Source organism: Cygnus olor, chromosome 3, assembly GCF_009769625.2.
Source record: "Cygnus olor isolate bCygOlo1 chromosome 3, bCygOlo1.pri.v2, whole genome shotgun sequence".
Classification (NCBI taxonomy): Eukaryota; Metazoa; Chordata; class Aves; order Anseriformes; family Anatidae; genus Cygnus; species Cygnus olor.
Genome location: NC_049171.1, coordinates 113,994,610 through 114,008,215, shown reverse-complemented (window position 1 = coordinate 114,008,215; position 13,606 = coordinate 113,994,610). Strand labels below are relative to the sequence as shown.

The following is a 13,606-nucleotide window of genomic DNA, read 5'->3' as shown; positions in this document are numbered from 1 at the left end:
CAAGTATAGGGTAACATTTCTACCCTTTCCCACAGATGTGTTGGCTAGACAAGGTTTAAAGCAGCAAACATGGGTTAGGGGTTCCTCCATGTGAAAGTTTAGGAAGTTTAGCCTATACCCAGTGCTGGGGAAGTACGGATGAATCTGTAAAGACACCCAAGAAGATGACTGACCAGCAGATGATGATACTTGCAATTGCTTATACAATTGATACTTGCAATTGCTTATTTTGCTTTGTTGCTATAATTCCCCTCTGTCTGTTTATTTCGGCCTCATTGATCACTACATGATGATTTTATGATCATGTCTGAGGCTGGACATATCTCAGATATCCACGTCTCCACAGGTACCAAGCATACTGGGATCCTAATCAGAGAATAAGTCTTCAGTGGTACTCAGAATTAATAATATGGACTTCTGTTGTAAGAGAAGTGATCAGGAGAGCAGGAGGACTTTTTAGCTCCGTTCTCCACCACTGGGACATGCTCTGCTGCTAATTTAATTATTACAAAAACTATGACATTTAACAAATTGAATTGGGTGTTCCAGTTTTTTTCGGTCCCTATTTGACATTGGTATCTGCCCTGCACAAATAAGCACAAATAAGCATAAAGCTAGCAGGTGCCTCTGCATAGATCCTCACTGCTTCTTGTGGCATGTAAATTTGCACCTGTCATGAACTGAAATGATGAGGATCTTGCGGATAGATTGCAAGACCATTTCACAACTATATCATAACTAACTGTTCTCTGGGATAAACAGGAATCCTGTGGAAATCGTTCTGGATTATGACATTACAGTTTTCTGGGGATCAGCTCTCACACTTTCTTGCAACACTGTACTTTTGTAATGGTAGATAATCCAGTACCGCTATTACAGCTTGGGACCCTGTGGCCGCTCTCATGACACCAAATGGTTGGTCTGAGCCAAAACTCTATCAGAAGGTTGAATATTTGTGTCCCCATTTCTTGAATGTATCAGCAGAGGTCAACCGTCTTACCCATCCTGTGTAACAACGGTAGTGCACGACAGAAATATTTTCCTACAGAACTGAGAGACTGCTTAGACAGAGCCCTGCCCTGTCATTTCTCTCCTCTTCGCTCTTAAACCTTGGCTAATTAACTGTATCTATCTTACTTTCAGTACCATGCTCCTCTTCAATTTATCTCCAAGCATTTTGCAAAGGCTTTTTATCCTCATTTCAAGAGGTGGGTCAGCCAAAACCCAGTGGCATACTGTAATAATGACAAAGCAAGGAGTAATACCTAGACCCTGGGAAATGACTGGTGGCTTTCCTACAGATTTATTGTGATTGTAGCCACATCTTATAAACTTTACTAACATCTCTCTGGAACATGGTGTGTGGTCTGCTAATAACCTTAGGAATTCTCCACCTTCTTGCCAGTGTACAAAGATCAACTTTGTTCCTTCTGACTAGTACCCAAGCTACTGAAGTGAAGCACATGTATGATCTTAATAGGATTGGGGTCCCCTGCTGTTAAAATACACGCAGTTCTTTTACAGTCAGCGTAATAAGTTTTTCCTCCCATTTTCCAGAATGGTAAAAAGAGAAAGTGTATTGCTGTTTATGGTTTTGGTGTTGTACAGCCCACAATTATTGGGTCTGTCCTCCAGTGCCCATGCAGGGTAGGCCCTCATGTATTTAAATAATTGATTTGTATGCAGCTTATAGGTAGCATGATAGATACGGATGTAAAAGCCTGAATGACAGATGGCTTTGAGTAGGATGGGGCTCTAAAGGGTACAATTCAACATTTTCTTCTCCAGGAGCAATACCACATCCTGTTTACAGATTATCTGTGTTTATCTGGCCAGACGCAGATGCTATAAATCATTTGCTCCAAATGGAGTCAGGGCAGGAATTTTACTCATCCCCTAGTGGTGTTTGTTTTGTGAGCTTTGGCTTTTAGAGTACGGTTAAAAGAAAACCAAAAGGACAGATGTTCTCTGGGTTTTTTAAAACTGCTTATTTAAATTTGCATTTAAATGTAATCCCCTCTTTTTAGTGCTGCCTGTTTGTGATCTTAAATGTGTTAGGCATATTGAAAACTAAAGTTAATATAGCATATTAATTATTTTATTCCTATAAAGGCAATGTTATTTCGTGGGCCTTGAAGCAGATCACAAGTATAGACTGTGATAGTCTGGGACTAGAGAGAGAATTTGCATCATCTGAACTGTTATCTAATCAGAGATTCCCCTCACCCACAAACCTGAACGAAAAAAATGTAATGCATACATGAGATGTTAATTATATTACTTTGTGCCCTGGAAGGTACTCAGTCTCTTGGGAAGTGTACCTGGCAGAGGTGTTAGCTGAGTCACTGGAAGCTGCTGAGGGGAAGAACCGCTACTGTGTTAAGTTTTCTTGTTTTACCTTTATCACAACACAGTCGAGATGATCAGTAAATGACTGAACAAATGGAATGTTTTGCCATGAAGGCCAAAAAAGAAATAATAATTTCCGGAAGAATGCTTCTTGGTGGGCATGGGTTGCCAGGTGCAGAGAGCATTCTCCTACATCACCTTGTTTGATTTATCAGGGTCTCATAAGTGATAGATATGCAGGAAAGTGTTACTTTGACTGTTCATTCCACCTACTTCTGCATTGTCCTCATCTCAGTCTTTTCCTTGCAAACTCCTGGACAGTAATTATGACTAGCAATTGATCTTATCACTACATATTCACAATTTATAACTGAGTTATGATCACAGATACCTTACTGAAGCCTACAAAAGATTGATTCATACAGAAATAAGTCATTCTTGCCTAGGAAAAACACCAAAAAGAACAAAAACTAGGAAATCTGAGTTCTGGTGCTGAATCTGGTGTAACTGTGAAGTTACATAGCTATGAAAATACGTCAGTGTTTTACTCTTGCTGTGTTGGTTTTAGTCAGATAGGGAGATGTTGCTTTGGGGTTGTTGGTTGGTTTTTGGTTTTTGTGTTGTTGTTTTGTTTTTGTTGTTGTTTTGTTTTTGTTTTTTTGACCAAAACTGTTACTGCCTTATTAATTTGAATATGTAGGTAAAAGGTTTCTTTCCAAGGATATCAAAATCAAACCTAATTAGGGATGGATTTCTTCTTTGGTTGTTCTACTGTGTAGTGTATTATGGAGTTTTTCTGCAGATCTTAATGGAAGTCTCTGCAAACAACCAAGTGCTATGAAATGAATCAAAATGCAGAAGGAAAAACACTCATATATTTCTTTTAAATACAGTTCATTTCAGGTCTCCCTTGTGTTTGTAAACTTTTGGTCCCTACCTATTGAAGGCATCCCAATTTGCAAATCACTTCAAAGGAGAAAATACATTTTAGCAATTCAGTAGGTGGCTAAGAAGTTTTCAAAATCAATGTAATGTGTTTTTCTTATGTATTTTCACAGTGGCTCATTTAACATTTAATCTCCTTCATTCCATATATTCCAGTTGTAGGCTGCATTTTCTGTATATTGCTTACTTTTTATTGGCAAGATGAAATCATTATTTTTTCTAATTAAAATACTCAAAGACTTTTACTTTCCCAGCCTTTAATCCTTACTGCTTTCCAAAATGGATATTATAATACAGCTTTCCTTTAATCTGTCTCCACACTAATTTTAATTATTTTGGGAAGAAGAAATTCCATCACGTGGCCAAGAACGTATATACTATTATGTTTTTCTACTAAAATCTAAAATACAAGTGTTCTGTCCAGCAAAGAAGGTACATATGCAAATATTTCCATAATCAATGAACTCTACTCTTAAAAGTAAACATATATATTCTGCTTAGTAGTTTAACATTTGATTAAAGCCTAGCTGGTTTATACCCCAATTAATCAACTTTATAAAAGCCCATTTCTCATTGATTGGAATACCATGCAATTTAACCCATTACTAGCCAAGGTGAGTTTTAAAGGGACAGTTCACTCTGGTAAGCACCTGTGTGCATGTGTCAGTAGGATGGTGCCAAATATATACTTTCTGGTTATAGGTAAATATTTCATTCATTTTAATACTAGAATGCTTTCCATTTCCTTGGGGCGGGGGGGGGGGGGAGGTTAATGTTGCATCTATCACTGCCTATATAAAAAGATTTAAAAAAATGAAAAAGAAAATGTTCTGTTATACTCAGCAAAATCCTTTCTTCAGCCAGTATACTCTTCATAAAATGAAGCATGTAATTTAAAAGATTACTTTATTTAAGTTTTCAAAACATTTTATTATTCTACTCTAAATGGAGTAACATAGCTCCACGTGGAATGTAACTGAGAGAAAAAAAAATGTAATGCGCCTCCCTGGGAGGTATTTAAGAGGTAATATATCTTTAAATGTCTCCGCCTCTGAATCCACCCACTTCTTGATAGCTGCAGCAGTCTTGTTGACTCATAAAAGCTGTGTTCATACAATAGCCAGCAATGAGCAGTATTTTTCAGAGATTTTAAGAGCACGCCTCCTGCTATGTATTTCGCATTCTAGTTTGCTGGGGCTGAAGGTGTATGAAAGAAACAGTTTTAAGTTTCTTAGATATTGCAAAAGATAGTTCCTCCTCTCATCCTGGAAAATCCTGACAGACCAGTTGGATACCTTTCAGGCCTTAACTAAGAAGTTTATCTGCTCATCCCACTGTCTTTTTTACTGTAGAAAGACCTGAGACACCCTTAAGAACTGAGAATCTGACTAATTTAAACAGATGGCTAATCCCAGTGCTGTCTGCAATGGACATCTACATCATCATCATCATCAGAAACAGAATAACCTCTTAAAAAGTGGAGTCTGTAAGAAAAATGGAATTACCAAAGGAATGAAGGTAAGGTTTAATTGTTTACCACAATTGTCTCAGTATTGAAAACAAATAGTTGAAACATTGCTTATTAAGCTAGTTTTGTGAAGGTCTTGGTCTTCGTTGAACAGGTGGTATGGCATTGGTTTGTGTGTTAAGTTTTATAATCTCAGAATGTGCTGCTGCATTGTTTTCTGTCATCCTAAACTGCAATAAGAGTTGTGGATGCTCACGAACATACTGTTTGTGGACTAACTAGGCTCTAGTTCACATCAAGCACAGCAAACGCATGCACCCTGAAAGACAGTAGTTTCCTTTTAAAGCTTAACCGATGGTGGAGTTGACTCTGCAATGTATGAATCACTGGTGGAAAGCTGTTTTATCAACCAAAAGTGTGTGTGGAGTGATTTTCAATGTATGATTTATTGCTGTACAAATATAACAACAACAAAAAAATGTAGGCAGGAGAAGCTGTCTTTTCCTGATGTTTACATTACTGCAAGGTTGGCTTGATATACCTACTTTACTGATGCCTGCTTTCCAGCCTTGAACAGCTTAAAATCCACATCAGTTTACTTACCATTTTCTCAAGCTGTTCTCTGTCAAACCAACACTTCTCATTTATGTGAACATTTTGTAAAGTAGTTGGAGTGCAGCATGCCAAAGAACAAACCACGAAACCAAAGGTGTTCTTTTGCCAGAAGAGATGAAGTCTTAAATGTTGTCTGTCTGCAATACCTGTTCTGCTTGGGAATGTACTGTCTGTCTTAAAGTGTCCTAATTCTGGATCTTAGTGTGGCCATTAGTAGAACCTCTTGTAGTGACTAGGAGAAGGCTGGCTTTACAGCACGGTGCCATGGTGAGAGGGGGATGGAGAAGTTGCTTCAGGAGCCTGAGCTCCCATCAGACTGTGTCTCTTTGGAGCCTGTTGAAAGCTTTAGACAAGTGTGGCAAGGGCTCCACTGCTTTACAAGTAAACTGCTATCTTAAATCTTTTTTAAATGGAGCTGTCATGCACCTAGCACTCTAATGAAGGCACGCCCAGTGTCAAGCTTAATGATTGTCTGGCTTTAGGTGTCTCCCTTGGTATGGGTGTTTCCTGATCGCTGGCTTGTGTAGGATGAGGAGAGCACAAAAGCTTGTGCAATGATCGAAAAGGCCTTTCTTGGGATTTGCTTCCAGAAACCTAATTTAGCATCCTTTAATATATTACATATATTTCCTCATCATTTTATATATTAACTATTTGCCACTATGATATCTGAAATCTTTGCTTTCGGTTTGAATAGCAAATTTCACAGACTAAGCCTTGCCACTTGTTTGTTGCTAGCTTGCTACAAATGAGCAGTTTTTAAGCGGTAAGCTCCCAGGAGGATATTAATTAGAATTTCCTCCTAAATCGGAAAGATATGGCCAGAGAAGTGAAGTAGAATATTACTAAAGGTAAGCAAAAGGGTAGCAAAGGCTGGGCCGAAAGGGATGATAAAGAAATGAAGGAAGTGTTAGTAGAGATAGCTGCTGGATTAGTGAAGTGCTATGAGCACTATATGGTTGGAGGAGAAGGGGAGAGAAGCACTGAACCACTGGTAAATACTTTTTCTGGCTGAGGAAGAGTTGAGGAAGTGAAGCCTTAGAAAGTTCAGGAGGGTTATCAAAGGCAGATTTGGTAAATCCGGGTCTGGCACTGTGTTATGAATTACATGCCATTTCCCCTGTCTTCCTGCTTCGAATGCAGGTTGAGAAAGAAGGAAACAATAACAGACAAGAGCTCTGTATGAAACAGGAATCTCATTCCCGGTAGGAATCTCCCCATTCCTGTCTGGTCTGTTTCCCCACCCCAGCTGCCTCACCCTGTTCAGTACTTACGCTTTATCCTATTTTGCAGGAATAGATATTGTTCCTTTCTACCTGGTCTGTTTACATGGCTTACTGCTGTAGGTGTGCAACATCACCCAGTCTTGTTCTCACAACACCTTACTGAGGTGTGCTCCCCACTTTTACAGCTGGGATCTGAGGAGCAAGGAAAATGGCAGCTGGGTGCACAAGGAAGCTTGTGCAGGAACCAGACACAAGTTCATCATGATTCCAGTCATCCTCCTTTTCTCCTCTTTTCTCCTTTCTCCATATTGCCCTGATTTCCCTAATATTGTGCCATGTGCTCACACGCATGTATATATTTATGGTCTCTTCAGCAGATTGATTCATAATTAAGCACCTTACATAGGAGAGGAAATAGTGCTAGGATGTTCAGGATGTGGCTGATGATACTGCTTCTAGCACCTGAGACTTCTGGCAATTCTGAGATCTTGAGCTTTGTTACAGCTGTGTTACTTGCAAGGAGAAGATAAAGATGTTCTGGTTTGAGAGAGAAAGCTGATGTTGCTGAGGCTGCAGTAAGGGCACAGCATGGTGAAGGCTTCTAAGCCAGGAATATGTAGCAATATCTGCACACAATTGGCTGACTGGAACATCAGGCTTTGCAAAAATCAGCTCCATAAACCTCTTTTCTAAGGAGCCCACAGGAAGCACTGCCTTTGAAAACACTGGCTCAGGAACAATGTATTTTGCACCTTTATGATGCAAGAACGTTTGCGTTTGTATGTGCGTGACAAGAGAGAGAGGAACAGTTCTAATAAAGCAAAGCCTCCTGTTTTCTGAACTAAGGATTTTGTTTAACGGGTTGGGGAGGGTAATTCGGGATGATCAAATGCAGGGGAGCAGGAAGGGAGGCTCTCTTCACTTCTAGCAGTCTGTGGCATACCGAGGGCAGGAAAGGAGGTAGCTAAGTAATAAAGAAGCAGTGAAGCATCCTGCCAGAAGAGATGCTGTTGCTTCTGGCAAAGAGATATGCTACTTTGGTGGAGAGGGACTGTTCATTTGAATAGTTTCTGTGATTATTTGAAGTCTGACTCTCTTGGTTCTAGTTGATAGCATTCATTGGAAGCTGGGCCACAGTTAGGCCCTAGCTTTGGGAGGTGGATCATGGGCCATCTCTTCCATTTAATTACTGTTTGTAACATAGGCATATGCTTCATATTCTTCCAGAACTTGAAACCTGGACTGATCTTCATGTAAGGCACATTTCAATAGTTAACCTATTTTGTTATCTAACTGTAGTAGGCAGGAGAAGGTATTTTCCTAGCTGTGGTTTCTTTTGCTATGTATTGCCGTTGGCTGGGTGTCAGCTGTAGGGGACATTGTATTTTAAAACAATAGATGTTTTTCCAATGGGAACAATATTCTTTCCTATGGTAAACGTTCAACAATTTTATTTCTTTGACGGATCATTTCACTGGATGCCGTAGAAAGCCTCCAAGACAATATCAATCTATTCATGAATTCTTTTTTTTCTTTTCTACACTATAATGGCAGTAGCTTGGAAGATACTTGCAGTGAACAGACTACAGCCTTTTCCAGGACTTCCAAATTCTTTTCTGAAAAAGAAAAGAACATGGAATGATACCAGACCCAGTAACCTCTGTCTCGCTTTTTTGATAGCCAGAAGACGTGGTGGCCTCTGGCATTTGGGGCCCTAAAATTCAGAAGCTGATTGTATTTGCCTTCTGTCTTCCAACATCTGGTCCTCCTCCTAACCTTTCTACTCTGCTATTGATTCAATACTCCAGCAGCCACCCTCCGTCCCTTCCATGCTTTTTCCTCCCCTGCTTTTCTTCCTCTCTTTTCTGCACTACAGCGTCACTCCCAAATGAAGATTTTAAAGAAAACATTGTTTAAAAAAAAAAAAAAAGGTCATGAAAAGAATATGCCATGCAGCTGTTCTCACTGGATTCATTTTTTTGTATGTTGTAAATGCCTCCTCAAATTGCTTTGTGCTGTGTCTTCTCACATATATAGCGTTTACTTCATGTGCTTTTGCTGTAATTAGTGTAACTGGGGCATTCTGGATGCAAGCTCAATATAAATGTTAATGAGTCCTGTGGGGAAAAAAATAAGCTAATTCCTGCAATTAGGGTGATGTGATAAGGCTTATTAATAAGAGAAGAGAACGGAGGGAGGTCTTAAGGCTGATCAGACTACAGTTTTTCCAAGTTTGTAACCTCATCTGTGCAACTGTAATGATCATAACAACATTTTTTTTCCTCTAAAATATATTTTGTTGTTGTTGCTTTGTATAAAAACAAAGTGAAAACTGACATCGTTGGCCCCAGCCTGGTTCATCTCCAACACCTAAGCCTTTTGGACCTGTTCCATTATGCATGTTTTAGTGGAAAGTGGAATCCCCATATGAGTTTTATAGCTGTAGTGACAGCAGGAAAGTATTAAGAGTTGGTTTCCAGTCTGCATTCCCTACCAATTACTTTACCTGTTGCTTCAGCTGCACCATAGACATGATCTCCTCATCCTCAGTTCCTGCCTTCTTCTCTCCTCAGTTTCGGGCCCCAGAAATTTGCTGCTTTGTACCAGCACTCTCAGCTATTAATCACAGGTCTCAGATCCACACCCTTGTTTCTGTCATTTGCCGTGCTATGTGATGAGCTCAATGCATTGGAAGCAGGAAATGTCGAAGGCTACCTTCAGCAAACTGAGATGTGACTAGAGTGTGGGCACATGTAGCAGTCAAGGACTCTTGTAGCAATGCTTAAAGTATGTTGCATGAGATTTTACATAGAAGACTGGAGATTGTTTGCATAGTACAAGTAAGTTTCCAGTAAGACTGTAGTCACTCTCCTGTTAATGGCTGGAAATCTCTAAATTCAAGTAATTAATTTTTGGTGGTGATTGGGAATAGGAAGCATGGATTTACCAAAGGTAAATGATGTTTGACTGTCTTCTATGATGAAGTGACTAGCCAAAACAGCATGTAAAGATTTGCTTTGGATTGACAGGCCTAGCAAACAGAAAAGCAGATGATAATTCAGTGGGACAAAGGAACTCAAGAAAGATGTCGGGTGTTTCAGGACAACCTCCTAGCACAAGAACAGTTCATCCCTGTACTCGTGAAAACAAGTAAAACATCAGGAGACTGGCTTAGTTAACCAGGTAACTCATGATTGACCTCCAGTGCAGCCAGGCAGTATAATAAGACGTGGAAGCAGGAATGGGCTACAAAAAAAGTATGTAGGGGTGGTGTTAAGAAAGCCAAAGCCCACCTAGAGTTGACACTTACAAAGGATATCAAGGGGAGCAAGAAGAGCTTTTACTGCTACATTACTAGTAAATGAATTTACATGGAAAATAAGGCTAGTTTCTGAATGGGGTGGGTGACTTAGTGATGGCAGACACAGGTAAAGCTGAGGTACTTCATGCTGGTTTTGCCTCAGTTTTCACTAATAAATTGTCCTTTGTTGCCTCAAACCACCAGATTGGAGGAGGAGAGGAACTACCAGTAGTGGAAAAAGTTTGAGTCATGGATCTCTTCAGAAATCTCAAACCATATAAGTGCACAGGACCAGAAGGGGTGCATCCAAGTATGCTGGCTGATGTCATTGTGAGATCTCACCCTATCCGTGACCTTTCAAAGATGGTATCAAAGAAGATCCGTAATAACTTTAGACAGGCAAATGTTCCACCTGTCTTCAAGATGTAGATAACTTCTAGCAAAGATCATTTCTTAAAGCATAAAGGTGGTGGTGATTCGGAATAGGAAGCATGGATTTGCCAAAGGTAAATGATGTTTGACTGATTGTCTTCTATGATGAAGTGACTACATCTGTGAATGAGAGCAGAGTGATGGGTGTGATCCACCTTGTCTTTAGCAATGCAGTCCTTGTATGCTAGTTGAGACATTACGGTCTTGGGGGGTAGAGTAGTGTATGGGTTAATAACTGACTGGATCATTGGGCTCCAAGGGTAGTGGTTAGTGGTGCATGATTTGCCTGGAGGCTGGTTACAAGTGGAGTTCACAGGGGTCTGTCCTGGGATTTTTCCTGTTTAATAATTTTATCAACAAAATGGAGAAAGGAAACAGAATGCCTGCTCTCCAGCTTTGGAGACAACATCAGACAATATGCTCAAGAACAGGGCCACCATTTAGAGAGATCTAGACAGGCTGGAGGAATGCATCAGCAGAAGCATCATGTAAGTCAACAAGCACAAATGCAAAGCTGCAATACGTTGGTACAGGCTGGGGACTGACTGACTTGGGAGCAGTTTTGCCAAGAAAGAGTCTGTGAGTCTTGGCAGACAGCCCACTACATATGAGACAGCAGTGCAGCCTGGCAGGGAGGAAGACTGTCGGTATCCTGGGCTATATTAAAAGGAGCATAGCCAGTGTATCGATCCACTTTTACCTGGCGCTTTTTAGATGACAATCTAGGATGCTGCATCCTGCTTTGGGTCCACCGATACAAGAAGCTGGAGTGATTCCAGTGGAGAGCCACCAAGGACGGTCAGGGGGCTGGAGCTGTGGGACCTTGGTAAGTTAGGCTATTTACTGAGGTGCACAGAAGGAGAACAAGAGACAGTGGTCATTAAAACAGGAGAGATTTCATATATGGAGAAAGGAAAAATTCAGGATGCAGATAACAGCACTGAGGTTGCTCTGGAACTTGCAGCATGGAGGCTTTCCAGACCCACCTGGGAAAAACCCTGATCAGCCTGCCAGGAATTTGGTGTTGACCTGCCTTTGAACAGGAGGTTTGGACCACAGACCTGCTGACCCATCCAGTCCAAGTGGGTCTGTGATCCTGCAGCATTTCTCTGGTGACACTATAGTGACGGACATGATGATGATGATGATAAAGAAGCCCAGTGGGGCTCCTGCAGTTAATTAATTACCTGGTAAGATAGTTATATATATTAGTTGTATGTGCCATTCAGGCTTCCAAATTCTGGAAAATCACTCTTCAATGTCAAGTGTCAGGGGCTGCCAGCATTAAAAAACAACAAGAAAATCTCATTTAGTTTCACTAGTCCTATGCACAAAGCTAGTGGAATTTGTCTCCATCTTTTAACATTTTTTGATCAAATGGAGGTTTATCAGAGGGTGAAGATGCAGCCAGCTTTGGTAATGATTTCAGAAGAACAGCCAAAGGCTCAACCCTCCTGCAGAATTTCAAGTCCTTCCTTCAAAGAATGAATACATTGAACTTGCTCAGTAAAAATATAGTGTGCAATTTTTAGTTGAAGTGAAACAAAATGTGGGTGTGTTTTGTTTGTTTGCTGGGCTTCCTCAATCCTTATTGCTTTAACCAAGCTTTAAAAAATAAATCTCAGGCAGACACTTGGTCTGCAACACGTCACCCAGAAGGGCTAAAATCTGGGAAATCACTTGCAACCATTACTGTGTATGTACCTAAACTGCAGGGCCTGTGAGTGCTTCCAAGCTCCTGAGTTCTGCTTTGACACTGGTGTGAACAGGAGACCAGAACTCCAAAAGGTGCCACAGCACGTGCTGATGCTTCTCTGAACAGTGACTATGTGCCCTGTTACTTTCATACTGCATAAAAAAAAAAATGTATTATTGCTATCTCCTAGACGGCTGTGATACACTCATTCCAAAAAGCACTGCTGTGCATTCTGTGCTTTTTTGCTGTATTCTCCTGGAGCTCCTTTCTCACTAACTATGTATTAAACTCCCAGATCAGGATTATGTTTTCTCCTTGGGTAAAAGACCACGTTTTTTCACAGCAGCTTATTATTGCTCAGTAGAGGTAACTAGTAAAAAGAAAGCCATGAAGTGGCTAGTCCCATTGCCTGCATACTGATGTCCCTCCAGCATGAGAATTAATTACCTTTGCAAGTTGTAAGTAGCAGTCTAGCTTTCAGAAACAAGCAAGGTAATACACATTTTCTACCCACTGTGTCGGTGAGGGATGTAGCTGGCTGCATTCCATTGCAGGAACAAGTTCATGAATATAATGGGCAGAATGATAAGGTAATGGTTGCTTAGGGACTGTTCTAGGTTTCTGTAAAACCTGACTTTAGCCGGAATGATGGCTAACATCATGTTGTTTCTCAGAGCTTGCTGTTTGCAAGTGTGCAGTGGTGATTCAAATCCTGTTTTATGGTGTACTAGGCACTATAAAGAGCCCTTAATTTATCATGATACGCGGGTCTGTTTCTGCTGCCAACAGAATTATGAATTCTCTCAAGGATTATTATTTTTTAATTTCTTTTTGAAGAAAATTAACATTTGTTGTGGCTAAGACTGTGGCACCGAGCAGCAAAACAGGAAATTAAATTTCCTTACAATGACCATTGGCTCAGCCAGAGAATTCCTGCCATTCCTGGCAGCTAACTTTTCCACAGAAAACACTTTTTGAAAGCAACCAAGCCAGAAGTTTTGTGAGGCTATTGTCTGAGAGAGCTGTCATTGTGGGATGGATGTTGAGTTGGGAAGAAAAACAGAGCGTAAGGAGCAGAGCAGGCAGGAATAAACAGTTTTCTGTGCCAGACCAAAGAGTATTGAGGGGGTTTCACATTTTGGGATACATTCATTCAGCCAAATAGCTAGAGCAGCAAGATGCCTTTGGTATGAAACTGTGAGGTGAGCAGCTGAATTCCCAGGGCAGAAACCATCTATGTACTTCCATGTTTTCAGCACCAAGGTAATTCCTAACCTGTTCTGGCCAGGTGACTTTCTCCCTCCCCTGCTCCTAGAAGGGGGTCCAACACCAGTTTGAGAGTGACCCGTGTCTGCCTTCAGTCTGAGGCAGAAGATGCTCCTGCTGCAACTGATCTGAGACTGAAAGCTTTTTGAATTCTTGGGAGATCATCCAGTGTAGATGTAACACAGCAAAGCTTTGTCTGTTCTAATCGTCTCAGTCTTTTTGGAAATCATTCAGCTGTATCCTTTCTTTTGCTCGTTCAGCCAAGCACAGCGTTTGGCATCAGCTATGTTATTTCCCCCTCTTCCATA

The 13,606-nt window shown here is 40.7% G+C and overlaps 1 protein-coding gene across 4 annotated transcripts in view; it reads left to right on the top strand.

Annotated features, from left to right (window-relative positions):
• Positions 1-13,606, top strand: part of SPTLC3 (serine palmitoyltransferase long chain base subunit 3) — a 167,227-nt gene that overhangs the window by 76,074 nt on the left and 77,547 nt on the right. Inside the window, exons 1-3 of one of the 4 annotated variants that reach the window (XM_040553011.1) lie at positions 2,311-2,378; positions 3,928-3,936; positions 4,647-4,812. The exons of 1 other annotated variant lie outside the window; for it this stretch is intronic. In XM_040553011.1, coding sequence (XP_040408945.1) covers positions 4,696-4,812 — 117 coding nt within the window. In that variant the 5' untranslated portion in view covers positions 2,311-2,378; positions 3,928-3,936; positions 4,647-4,695. Of the gene's footprint in view, positions 1-2,310; positions 2,379-3,927; positions 3,937-4,381; positions 4,813-13,606 lie in introns of those variants that run through there. 2 more of the 4 variants (XM_040553010.1, XM_040553013.1) reach the window with 2 other exon arrangements.